This window comes from Mirounga leonina, unplaced genomic scaffold (assembly GCF_011800145.1).
Source record: "Mirounga leonina isolate KUSES-001 unplaced genomic scaffold, KU_Mleo_1.0 Mir_481, whole genome shotgun sequence".
Lineage (NCBI taxonomy): Eukaryota > Metazoa > Chordata > Mammalia > Carnivora > Phocidae > Mirounga > Mirounga leonina.
In genome coordinates this window covers 3,227,073-3,239,593 of record NW_023270773.1, presented here as the reverse complement: position 1 = coordinate 3,239,593, position 12,521 = coordinate 3,227,073, and the positions used below count along the sequence as shown (strand labels likewise).

At 56.4% G+C, this 12,521-nt stretch overlaps 1 protein-coding gene across 1 annotated transcript in view; it reads left to right on the top strand.

Annotated features, from left to right (window-relative positions):
• Positions 1-12,521, top strand: part of BCR (BCR activator of RhoGEF and GTPase) — a 121,882-nt gene that overhangs the window by 88,388 nt on the left and 20,973 nt on the right. The window contains exons 9-15 of the mRNA XM_034989260.1: positions 2,557-2,678; positions 3,706-3,874; positions 4,430-4,549; positions 5,505-5,580; positions 7,004-7,108; positions 7,761-7,835; positions 11,705-11,802. Of these exons, the coding sequence (XP_034845151.1) occupies positions 2,557-2,678; positions 3,706-3,874; positions 4,430-4,549; positions 5,505-5,580; positions 7,004-7,108; positions 7,761-7,835; positions 11,705-11,802 (765 nt within the window). The remainder of the gene's footprint in view (positions 1-2,556; positions 2,679-3,705; positions 3,875-4,429; positions 4,550-5,504; positions 5,581-7,003; positions 7,109-7,760; positions 7,836-11,704; positions 11,803-12,521) is intronic.

The window sequence follows — 12,521 nt, the reverse complement described above, 5'->3', positions numbered from 1 at the left end:
GAAAACTCACAGTGAAAGAGCCTTACTCTGAACGTAGCCACTGTTGTCCACCACCCGCACTCTGCAAGGGTCTGGCAGGGGACACGCACGACTCACATGCTCTGGACGGCCCTTGGAGACAGAGCGTGGCACAGAGCAGGGCTTGGACTGGGATGCTTTGGGGGCAGTGGGCTGGCTAGGAAGTGTTGGGGCACCCTTGGCTTTGGGGCTTCTCTCAGATGAGGGTTTGCATAGGCAAGAGTTCACGGGGAGGGGCCTGGCGACCGTCATAGTATCAAAATAAAGTCTGCCTCTCAGAGCCTCCCAGGGCTGCAGTCTGAGCCCCAGGGGGGGCCGTGTGCTCCTCCCTGTCAGCCTTGTGTCCCCTCCACACAGCAGGGCAGGTGTGTGGGCTGCCCCAAGCACCAGGGTAACACTCAGTAATCTTGTGGAGGATGAATGCGGCGCTTCAGCTGAATGTGTGAGCAGCAGGACCTTGCAGGGAGAGAGGATGGGCCAGCCGAGGGGTGGAGAGGGTGGTCGCTGCTGGGATTCTGGGCATTTCTGACCTGCTGGCAGAGGGGATGAGCCCACTTCTGAGCTGGACGTGGGGGCCCCCTGCTGGTGGTGGCCAGAAGCTCAGCCCCTTTGTATGGAGAGAAGATCCATGTCCCCTCACGGAGAGTCCCTTGGTCCCTGCCTCCTGGGCTGGAAGACCCTCTGTCATATCCCTGCTGCGGAGACGTCTGTCCGTTCATTCCTCTGGGACTTCAGGGTCCCAGGAGCCTTCGCAGACCTGCTCCCTGACCAGGACCCAGCTGTCAGGTTTGCCCTAGGCTTTGCCCCAGGATCTCCAGCTCTGTGTGGACATTTCTCCAGGTGCACACACTTTCTTGCTTCCTGTGGGCTCCAGTGCCAGGTGGGCTGTCTGCTCCCGGCAGGCAGGGAGAGGGTGAGTGACCATGAGTCTTGGCCTTGGCACGCAGGCCGTCCTCCAGCCTTTCCAAAACTTAATGCTCTCCCGTTTAAATCATTGGTTCCCTGGAGCCAGGGGCCAGCTGGCCATTGTGAGCCGAGCTGAATGTGACAGGGACGTGTGGCTTTTGCACCTGGGAGTGTTGGGGCCCAGCCCAGGCTACACTTGCTTCTGGGTGGCTCTGCTGGCTCCAGCTCTTGCAGAGAGTCTGGGAGAGTTCAGGGAGGCCCAGGCTCCTCGAGAGGGCTCTGAGGCTATAGGTGGCCGTGGAGCCAGGTGTGGGCCTGCCAAGCATATGTGGGGGTGGGGGTTGGGGATACCTCCTGCTGGGGAGATGCTCTGGGTCTTTGCCCACTCCGATGTATGTACCTGATCCTCCAGACCCTTCCCTGGCCATCACAGTGAGGAGCGGGGAGTCCCCCTCTCTAGAGGGCCTTCCCAGAAGCCAGGGTGGCTGGGTTCCTGCTAAGCATCTGGTCTCTCTCCTGTGTGCTTTTGAGTTCCCAAGACAGAGACCGCCAAGCGTCTCCACTTGCTCACTCACTGTGCTGTCTGGAACAGGTGGTAAACCTCTCCGAGGCTCCCATTTCTCATCTGTGAAATGGGCATAAGGACCTGCCCACAGAGTGTTGTGGGGATCACATCCGATGATGAGGCCATGTGCTCGCACCGCATACCTGGAATGTGCATGGGGAAGGCTCGCCATGTCAGCCTCTCATCCTGTTTTTGAGTCCTTGGCACGGCATGGCGTTGACCCTCATGAGGTGCTGGGTGCTCTTTTCCGGATGAATTGCCAACTTACCTTGGTGTGCCATTCAGCAGCCCCTGGAGCTGTGAGCCAGTGGAAGTGTTCTTGTCTGTCCCATGAAGCACGCAGGTGCCGAGGCACGTGGCTTGCTGGCAGGCCAGTGCCTCCTGTCCTCCTGCCTGGGCTAGGCCCAGTGGGCCCTGGGCAGGTCCCCTCAGACTCAGGCTGCAGGTATCCAGGCATCCTATGTGGGCTTCTGCCCATCAGTGGGCACTGACCCTAGGAAACCCAGGGCATGGGGTCCCAGCTGTGGGCCCCCTGCTCGGCCTCCTGCCGCCCTCAGAAGTAAGCTCGGCCTCTCCCGTGACTGTCAGGCTGTCCCCTTCTTGGAGCGCTCCAGGCCCCCACCTCCTCCCCGCTCACCAGGCTGCCCCACCCGTGCTCTTCTCGCTGTGGGCCTCTGCTATGATAGCCCTTCTGCGAGACTGTCCCTCCCGTGGCTGGCCTCTTGCCCATTCTGGGTCTCCACTCGCTGCCCCACAGAGGCAGGGACCACCCTGCTCACACCCTGCTCACATCGTTTTCCCTGCAGACCACTGACATAGCTGTGATGTCCCCCTCCCCAGCCTCCAAGCCAACAGCTGGTACCCTGTCCACTCACTGTCCTCCACAGGCCAAGCACCCAAGGAAACTTGCTGCAAAGAGGAAAGCGTAGAGTGTGTGTTCGCCGAGACAGGGGGAGCGCTGGAGACTGGGTCTGAGAGTGGGAGGCTAAGGCAGTGAAGCTCCCCAAGCCCCCCCAGCCCCCCCGCTGGCCCGCTGCCCTAACTCGAGCCCCCACTCCACCCCACAGCACCGGCAGCTGCTAAAGGACAGCTTCATGGTGGAGCTGGTGGAGGGGGCCCGCAAGCTGCGCCACGTCTTCCTGTTCACCGACCTGCTCCTCTGCACCAAGCTCAAGAAGCAGAGTGGAGGGTGAGTGCCCACATGGCGCCCATCCCGTGGGCCGGCCAGGACTGGTTTCATAGATGAAAGAAACCTAGCTTTTTTTTTTTTTTTTTTTCTCTCGTATAGTGAGCCTAAAGAGTTCGGTAACTATGTGGCCAGGCCACTTTCTTTAGGTTACATTGTTTCCAGCCGGCCACGATACCAGGCTCAGGGTGAAAGGCCACCATTAACAAGGTGGGGACAGTCTAGGTCAGGATCAGTGACCAGCCTGTTATCTCCTACAGTGGAAGGGGAACCTACCTATGAGGTACTACTGGGGGACTGTCCCGTCATGACCCAGGAAGAGTAAGTGACAGGTCAGGGAGCTGCAAGATCTGGTGCAGACAGGCAGGTGACGGAGTGGAGCAGGGCGGGCATCACTAGACCATCCCTGTACTTTGTCTCCCCAGACCAGGTGAGAGCTTCTAAATTATTCTCAGCCTAGGCTACAAACCGCCCCACCAACACACCCCTCCTCCCGGGGATCAGACCACCCAGGTTGCACCAGCTGGAATGGAAAAAAGAGGTCATATTGAGAAAGACCAGAACTGCGCTCTTTCCCTCATTCTGCCGCTACCGTACTGAGAGCTTTAAATCAGTCATCTCGGAGGACAGCCTCAGTTTCCCCTTCTGTCATGGCAGGGGATTACCCCCGGTAGATCTGTAGCTCCTCAAACTCTACGGCTCGGGGGGCGTCTGCAGTCCTATCCTGTAGGGCAATGGATGCCCCTGATGTGCTCCCACCTCAGGGAGCCCGTGAGCCGCCACCATCAACCCAGGATAAGGTGGATCAGGCCTAAGTCACACATGCAAAGTGCCCATTGCTAGGGGTCACCAGGGCTGGGTCACCAGTGTTGGCCGATGGCCTTATGCCAGCCTGTCACATGGACCACAAGCTGGATTGAAGGTCTTATAAACTATGCAAGCCTCAAACTTCGGCTTTCTTGGCCCTTGAGAACAGTGACATTAGCAAAGAAAAGCAGTCCGCGTGTTAACGTGCTGTTTCCTCACCCAGCAAAACCCAGCAGTATGACTGCAAGTGGTACATCCCACTCACGGATCTCAGCTTCCAGACGGTGGACGAGTCGGAGGCGGCTCCCAGCATCCCTCTGGTGCTGGACGAGGAGCTGGATGCCATGAAGATCAAGATATCCCAGATCAAGAATGATATCCAGAGAGAGAAGGTGAGACCAGTTGGGAAGGAGCAAGGGTAGGCCCTGCAGCTGGAGCGGCAGCAACCCCTCGAGCACGGGTGTCTGGGTATCCGACCTCCTTCTGGCCTCGGGGACGTGCTGGGACCCCTGCGGGCCCACCGTCAGGCTTGGAACCATCCAGCGTGTGGGGTGGGGGAGGTGCCCAGCTGCACCGATGCGGAGAGAGTCCCAGATAGGGGGATCAGCCCCTCTAGGTGTTCTGGACTGCCCCAGGCAGGCCCCTGATTGTTTCTGGAGAGGGAACGGTGAGGATGAGGCATTCGCATAGAGGGTTACCCCAACCAGAGCCGGCACCATGCGGTGGCCACAGACAAGGTGGGTCCCCAGAAGGTTGAGCTTCGGTTCAGGGATGCCTGGCTGAGGTGGGTTCAGTAGGACAGGGGTCTTCCTCACCCCTCCCCCACCTGCTGGCCTACCATACCACAAACCCTGTAGGCCAAGGAAGGCTCTGGGAGCAGTGGGGACGGGACCGGGTGGCACTGGGCCCCCGGAATAGAAACGTGACTGTGTGACCTCTCCCCACAGAGGGCAAACAAGGGCAGCAAGGCCATCGAGAGGCTGAAGAAGAAGCTGTCAGAGCAGGAGTCGCTGCTCCTACTCATGTCCCCCAGCATGGCCTTCAGGGTCCACAACCGCAACGGCAAGGTGAGCGCCCGCCGCGGTCTCGCTCAGCCAGCCGGGGCCTCCCGCTGCTAGCCCAGGCAGACCCTCCTGGCCCCCGGCTCCCATCTAGCTGGAACCTCGCTGTGCTGTGGCCGAGACCCAGCACCCGGCCACGTGGCAGCTGGGTTCCCTGGCTCCCTTGTGGGCTGTACAACAGCAGCCCTTTTCCTCTGGAGGGCGTTCCCACACCGAGAGGGGCTCATTCGGTATGGCTCCCCCAGACCTGTGTGTCCCTCTGCCTGGTGCTTTGGGCCGAAGCCCCCAGATTGACAGGCAGCTGGCTCAGCCCTCACAGCCGGGAGGTAGTGGGGTCTCCAGGAAGTCTGAATAGGGCAGGGGGTTTGCAGGTTTGTGCAGACTTGGCCCTCAGGACAGGGATTCTGTCTGGGGACCTTGTGGGCCTGAGGGGGGACCTCCTCTCCTGAGTCTGACTCCTAATGCCATCTGGAGCCCGGGCCTCTCCCTCTCTGGGCATCGCTCATAGCTGTCAGCGTGCAGCCTAGGGGGAGGCAGCTGGGGGCTTTGCGAGAGCCTCGTCTCTGGGTCACCGCTCAGAGCTTGTGTGCTGGACACAGGTGGTCAGGGTGGCATTGGCCCTCACCTCTGCAGATCCCACCTGGTGACCTTCTCTGTGGCCCTAAGCCACAACATGCCGTGCCGTGGCCCAGGCAGTCCGGGCAGGGGACCGGTGCCAGAGGAAGAGCTGCACGGGCCACAGGAGCTGGGGCCTGAAGCCCGGCTGGCAGGAAGGGTGGAGAGTGCCAGAAGCACGAGCCAAGCTGTGAGCACACTCAGCCACCAGGCTCCAGCCAGCCTCTGGCACCCAGGTCCCTGTGTCTTGGAGGGGTGCACTGCCGGACTCTGTATGGACAGCAGCAGGGAGCGGCGCCTGAGCAGGAGCAGGTAACCAGGGTGTATTCTCCTTCTCGCCCCCCAGAGTTACACGTTCCTGATCTCCTCTGACTATGAGCGTGCTGAGTGGAGGGAGAACATCCGAGAGCAGCAGAAGAAGTGTAAGTGGCATCTGCAAGGAGAAACTTGGAACCTCAGGGCTGGATATTCATCTCCTCCTGTGGTTTCAAGCCTTTTCTTGCTTCCCAAGGGGCTGGGCAGTGGTGCTCTTACTCAAGTGAGATGCTACGTGAGCTCTGATTCAGAAAATAAATTGGACAGGAGCTCCTGCTAGGGCTCTGCCCTCTGTGCCCGCTTTCCTAGGCCTCCCCCGCATTCCGTATACATCACCCCCACCTGCTTTCTGACCTTCCCTGTGAACTCTCCCTCTCCCCCAGTGCCTTCCCTAAATTCCCCACCTGCCTCCTGAACCTCCCTACTCTGATGCCTACCTGCCCCCTGTGGCCCCTCTGCGTCCTTGCCTGTCCCACCCCCAGGCCTCCCTCACCCTCTAGCAGGTGCTGATGCCAAAGGGGCCCTTGGCTGGACCCGCCTGGGCAGCCACAGTGTGCTGGCCCCACTCCCTGTCCAAGGGGCCAGCACTTGATCACTCTTAGGATAGGGTGCTCACTCTCTCTGGGATGGTCCCTTCCCTGGGTGCTTCCCTCTCTTAGCAGTTCTCTCCCCCTCCTGAGCTCAGAGCTGGCCCTGGGCCTGTCTGGCAGTCTTCAGGGATGGGAAGGCAGACCCTGCCGTAGGTCCTGGGGCTGCAGCTGCTTGGGTCCTTCCCCTGCACCCCAGCTGTATGGTTCGGGACTCCTGAGCCGTCCTTGCTGAGAGGTTCCCGGATGTGCTGCGGGTGGCACTGTTCCGAGAGTGCCTGCAGAGAGAGCCAGGCTGAGCACTGTGTCCCGGGTGGGCTGGGAGCTCCACACGCCTCTGCCCTGTCCTGAGCTTCCATCCCTCTGGGCTTATCATCCTTGCCTGTGCTGAGCCATTTCCCCCTGCAGTGCCCCTGCATCCTGGGGGATGAGGCACTCCTGGTGCCTGCTGCCCTGCCCCGGCTCATGTCCTGGGTTTGCTTTTATAACCAGGGAACCCCAACCATTTGCAGCATGGCAGCGTCTATTCCCTGCTCAGCGCTGCAACAGAAATAAGCCCCTTTTCCTAACCTGGTGGAGACAGGGGCCCTCATTGGCACAGGGCAGGGATATGCTGGGTGTCTGTGTGGGAAGATACTCCCGGTCATCCTCTCCCAGTTGCCTTGTGGCTGTGCTTAGGTGCAGGCCAGCTCTTATGTTTGCAAGTCTTAGGCTAATTCCTCCTGCCCTCTGAGCCCAGCCTTGGCCAAGGCCACGCCTTGCTTGGCCACTTACCAGCTCCTCTCTTGGGAACAGGTCGCCCCCTCCTGGCCACCACAGCTCATCACCAGGGTGTGGTGAAGGTCCAGCGCAGGGACATCAGAGAACACCCTCTGGGTGTCCCAGCAGTCTGAGAAGCCATGCACACTGGCTGGTTGTGATGCACTGGGTTCTACCCTCTCAGGTTTCAAAAGCTTCTCCCTGACGTCCGTGGAGCTGCAGATGCTGACCAATTCGTGTGTCAAACTTCAGACCGTCCACAGCATTCCACTGACCATCAACAAAGAAGGTGGGCTGTCCTCCCAAGGGCTGCTGTCCCTTTCTGCTGTCAGGACTGTCTTTGGGACCGTGGGTTTCTCGAAGGAATGCGTGTGCTGCTTAGGGCCTGTCGGCCTCTCCCAGGAGTGGATGGGATGGGTCGGGTGGTCTATCTCCAGCTGCTGGATGGTTGAGGAGACCCGTGACTTTATTCCTGGTCACACGACACATCTCAGACCCTCTGTGCTCTGGGTCTGGTCCCGCTGCCCTGTCCTCCCAGCCAGGCGCTTCCTGTCCACACCTTTGGTCATGCTGCATTTTGCGTTCACTCGTGCACACACTTGCGTCCACTCATTCCCACTCACAGGTATATGCTTGTGCACATGCATGTACACGCACAACATCCATGTCACATGCCACCCCTCCGCTTTCCTGTCCTGGGAACCTTATTATGTTTCACCTCAGTCGCCAGTCTGCCGTGTTGCAAACCCAACTCAGATCCTAAGGTCCCTGAGACAGAGGCTACAATGGATATGTTTCTGGCTCGTGACATCACCTGGCCTCATGCTGAGCAAATGGCAGTCACATGGTGCTCCCCTTGAGGGTTGATTTTGAAGCAGAGCCTGTCACTCGCCTCCCTCTCTCAGGAGAATGGATGCTCACCTCTTTGCTCTCTTGCACAGATGATGAATCTCCAGGGCTGTACGGGTTCCTGAATGTCATCGTCCACTCTGCCACCGGCTTTAAGCAGAGCTCAAGTAAGTGCTTAGTTTGGGGAGGAAGACGGCAGGACACTGAGCTGGTGGCTGTGAGGAACCAGGGTCATGACTCAGATCATGCGGGTTGACACCCGGAGTGGATTGTTGCGGATCTCTGGTCTCTAGTCTCTAGACCAGATGTAGGAGCTGCTGAGCTGCTCCCCTGCAGGCGGGTCTTGTCATTGCAGGCAGTGGAGTCGGCTACAGACAGGAAAATACAGGCGGTGTTCCAAGCTGTGGGCAGCAGCGCCCTGACCCAGCCAGCAGAGTAGATTTGGCTGCTGACAGCTAAACGGATTCCCTTTTCCTCCCACCCCTCCGAGGTGGGGAGCGCCTTGCAGGTGCTCAAGCTGTCGGAGCAGTGGGGCTGGTTGCATTTCAGTCCAGGGCAGCACACTCTGCACCCCTCAACATGCCACCTCCACACGAGCCCTCGGGGCCCCTGGTAGGAGGACGCAGGACAGGCACTGTGCTGCTGACCTTTCCCGCTGACGCCGCAAAGCTGACTGAGAAATCGCCGATGAGCTGCAGCCTAGAAGAAAGTATTTACAAACCATATGTATGTGTGTGTGTGTGTGTGTGTATACACATGATATGGGACTTGTATTCAGAGCATATAGAGAACTTTCAGAAACTCCGTGCAAAGGAGACAACCCAGTTTTTAAAAATGAGGAAAAGATTTGAATACACTTCACCAAAGAAATGCAGGTAGCTAATTAGCACGTGAAAAGATGCTCATGGTTGTAGGGAGATGTAAATTAAAACCACAGTGAGGTCCCACTTCATACCTACCAGAATGGTGATAATCAAAAGGTGCACAGTGACAGATATCGGTGAGGATGTGGAGAAATTGGAACCCTCAGACACTCCGCTGGGGCTGTGAAATGGCTCAGCCACCCTGGAAGACAGTTTCACAGTTTCTTAAAAGTTAAAACACACCTGTACCGTGTGATCCAGCAACCCTGCTTTTAGGTATTTCCTCTAGAGAGATGAGGGCGTGTTCGCATAAAACACGCCGCATTCATCCACACGACGGAGCAGCACTCAGCAGTAGAAAGGTACAGAGGACTGATACAGGCAGCCACAGGGATGCATCGAAAAGAGAATTATTCCCAACAAGACACCTGATTCAAAAGACTAGATGTCGTGTCATTCCACGTGTCAGAAATTTCTAGAAAAGGCACAGTTTGGAGACAGCCTGGCAGGGGTTTCCTGGGGCTCAGGGTGAGAGGAAGATTGGACTGCGGTTGAACCCAAGGAGCCTTCTTTTTTTTTTTTTTTAAAGATTTTATTTATTTTTTAGAGAGCAAGTGAGAGAGAAACAGCATCAGAGGGGAGAGGGTCAGAGGGAGAAGCAGGCTCCCCGCTGAGCTGGGAGCCCGATGCGGGACTTGATCCCAGGACCCTGGGATCATGACCTGAGCCGAAGGCAGATGCCTAACCATCTGAGCCACCCAGGTGTCCCCCAAGGGGCCTTCTTGTGGGGAGAGGGCAGTGTCCTAAAACAGTGGCAGGGCTGTTTGCACAAGTGTTTAAATTTACTAAAAATTCCCAAACTTACAACAGATGGGTTATGCAGTATGCAGATTATACCCCCGTAAAGTCATATGGGGACTTCATGTAAAAAGTTTTTGTAATTGTTATGTAATTGTTCCCCTGGGTGCACCTGCCCCATGCCCCCCTCACATAAATGCTGGTGTTTTCCAGGGTTCCATCTGGGCCTTCACTGCGTATACTCCCTCCTTCCTACGCCCAGGGACCTTTCCATCAACAGCGCAGATGATGCCTGGCACCTGCCTCTCCATCCCCACTTGGCTCTCCTGGGCCCCCTCTGTTACCTTTCCATCTGTGTCCTCAGCATCCCCCGTTCTAAACTCTGCATCCCCAAACTGAACCTATCACTTGGGCCCCTAAACTTGTTCCTCTTCTTTTTTGTCCTGCCCCAGTGAGAAGTGCCACCCTCCACCCTATGGCCGGGCCAGAAACCACCATTTGGTTTACTGGTCATATCAGTAAGATGACATTCTCTATCAATGGAGTTTCCTCATCACTGCTGGCCACCTGCCCCACCCTTCATCCAGACCCCGGCAGTGGCCTCCTCCCTGGTCCTTACCTCCACTCCCCCCATACCCCACAATTCTCCCAGCATGGAGCTGTTTTCAGTGCCCTGCCCTGGCCTGCAGCACCCTTTGCCCCAATTAAGTTGGTAAACTCAAACTGCACAGGTGGTAGGTACTTTCCCCAGCCTCAGCCCTCTCTATGCATCGTACTTCTTGTGGTAATGGCACATTCATCTCTGCCCAGGTCACCAGCCATGGGGCTCTGCTCACATAGAGGCTTTAGTCAGGGTTTGTCAAGGGACCAAGTGAACACATGTTCTGAGAGGTGCTGGTTCAATTGCACCACGGGGTGGAATCATTGCATGAGGTGCTGGGGCTTGTGCTAGCCGCTGGTGTGTTGTTTTATTTTAAAAAGAAAATTAAGGGGCCCCTGAGTGGCTCAGTTGGTTGGGCATCTGCCTTCAGTTCAGGTCATGATTCCGGAGTCACAGGATCGAGCCCTGCGTCAGGCTCCCTGCAGCAGGGAGTCTACTTCTCCCTCTCCCTCTGCTTCTCCCCTCCTCCACTCATGCTCTCTCCCTCTCACTCACTCTCTAATAAATAAAATCTTTTTTTTTTTTTAAGATTTTATTTATTTATTTGAGACAGAATGAGAGAGACAGAGAGCACATGAGAGGGGGGAGGGTCAGAGGGCAAAGCAGGCTCCCCGCCGAGCAGGGAGCCCGATGCGGGACTCGATCCCGGGACTCCAGGATCATGACCCGAGCCGAAGGCAGTCGCCCAACCAACTGAGCCACCCAGGCGCCCCTAAAATCTTTTTTTTTTTTTTAAAGATTTTATTTATTTATTTGAGAGAGAGAGAATGAGAGAGAGCACATGAGAGTGGGGAGGGTCAGAGGGAGAAGCAGACTCCCTGCCGAGCAGGGAGCCCGATGCGGGACTTGATCCCGGGACTCCAGGATTATGACCTGAGCCGAAGGCAGTCGCTTAACCAACTGAGCCACCCAGGCGCCCCTCAAATAAATAAAATCTTAAAAAAAGAAGAAAAGGCCACTTTTTTTCTGATTTTGAAAATGTCGGGGAACAAGAATTCCTGTGCCCCTCAAGGGTCCTTTCAGCTGGACTAAGAATCAAATTGACATGAGACCAACTAATAGGAGAAAATTCAGTTTAATAGCGTACACACAGGAAATCCACACAAAGATGGAAATTATAGAGCTAGTCAGGCAAAACGAGGCATATGTGTCATTCTGAACTAAGGAGAAGGGGGTAGGGGTCGGGGAGTTGAGAGGAAAGGAATGCATATCACAGGGCAATAAGAACAGATGTTTGGGGATGCCCAGGTGGCTCAGATGGTTAAGCATCTGCCAGGGTCCTGGGATCGAGTCCCGCATAGGGCTCCTTGCTCAGCAGGGAGCCTGCTTCTCCCTCTCCCTCTGCTGCTCCCTCTGCTTGTGCTCTTGCTCTCTCTCTCTCTCTCTCTCACAGATAAATAAAATCTTTAAGTAAAGTAAAAAAAAAGAAAAAGAACAGATGTTTGCCCTGCCATACCAATGGCTCACTCAGATAAATTTATTTTTGCTCGTAACCCTTATTTTGAGAAAGGACCCCCCCCCCCCAATCTAGATTCTTCTGTGTAGTTAAGGCAAGGGCAAAAGTTTCTCTTCAGCTCAGAATAATCTCCATGTCACAGTGGCCCATCTTGGGGCAGCCTGCCCTTGGCCCCCTACAAAAATAACCCCTGCTCTCATAGAAAATGCGGGTATTGTGGAAAAGCGCGGTCACCTTCCCTGTGTTGCCCTTCCACAGATCTGTACTGCACCCTGGAGGTGGACTCCTTTGGTTATTTTGTGAATAAAGCCAAGACACGCGTTTATAGAGACACAGCGGAGCCCAACTGGAACGAGGTGAGGTACTACTGGGCATGTCTTGCATGCTGGCCCTGGCAGGCAGGCCAGGATCTTGTCCTTGGGGAGAGTCTGAAACACCCCCCCGCCCCGCCCCACCCCTAGGGCTCCCTGATGGCTTCCCCCCTCTGTGCCAACCCCCCAACCGCCCCCCCCCACAGGCGCCGCCACCAGCATTCCACCAGCATGCCGGGAATCTCCTGGGAGGAGAGGGGGGACTAGTCCAAGAGATTTTATCTCTGTGTTCCTGAGAATCCAACCCCCCCCCCAGTTACAAAGAAACAGCTTATTTTGCTGGAGAAGCTTTTGGAAAACGAACTTAAAAGGGCTTTTTGTGCTGCCTTTGTTATTGCTTAGTGTTTACTTGGTAAGTTTCCATAGCGTTTTTCCTTGGAAGTTGGAATGAGCCCTGTGATCCTCTTGGTTTCTGGAAGCCTGGGGCTCTGCCAGCTGTGGCTGGGGTAGGGACCTGATTTGCCTGTCCCCCGGTATTGGGTTTGTATAGTTTGCTGCTCTGTTCTCCTTCACCTTGGAGAGCTGTTAACTCGCTTACCATCTTGCCTTGAGCCTTTGGGAGTACGGGAATGATTACTGATTAAGTCGCCACATCCGTGAGAATGCCATTTCCCAGTCTCTGGAGCAGCTGTGGCCCTCAAAGGCCTCATGCTTGAAGATATGGGTGGGGGCATACCTCCCACCCCCTGCAGAAGCAGCAGCTA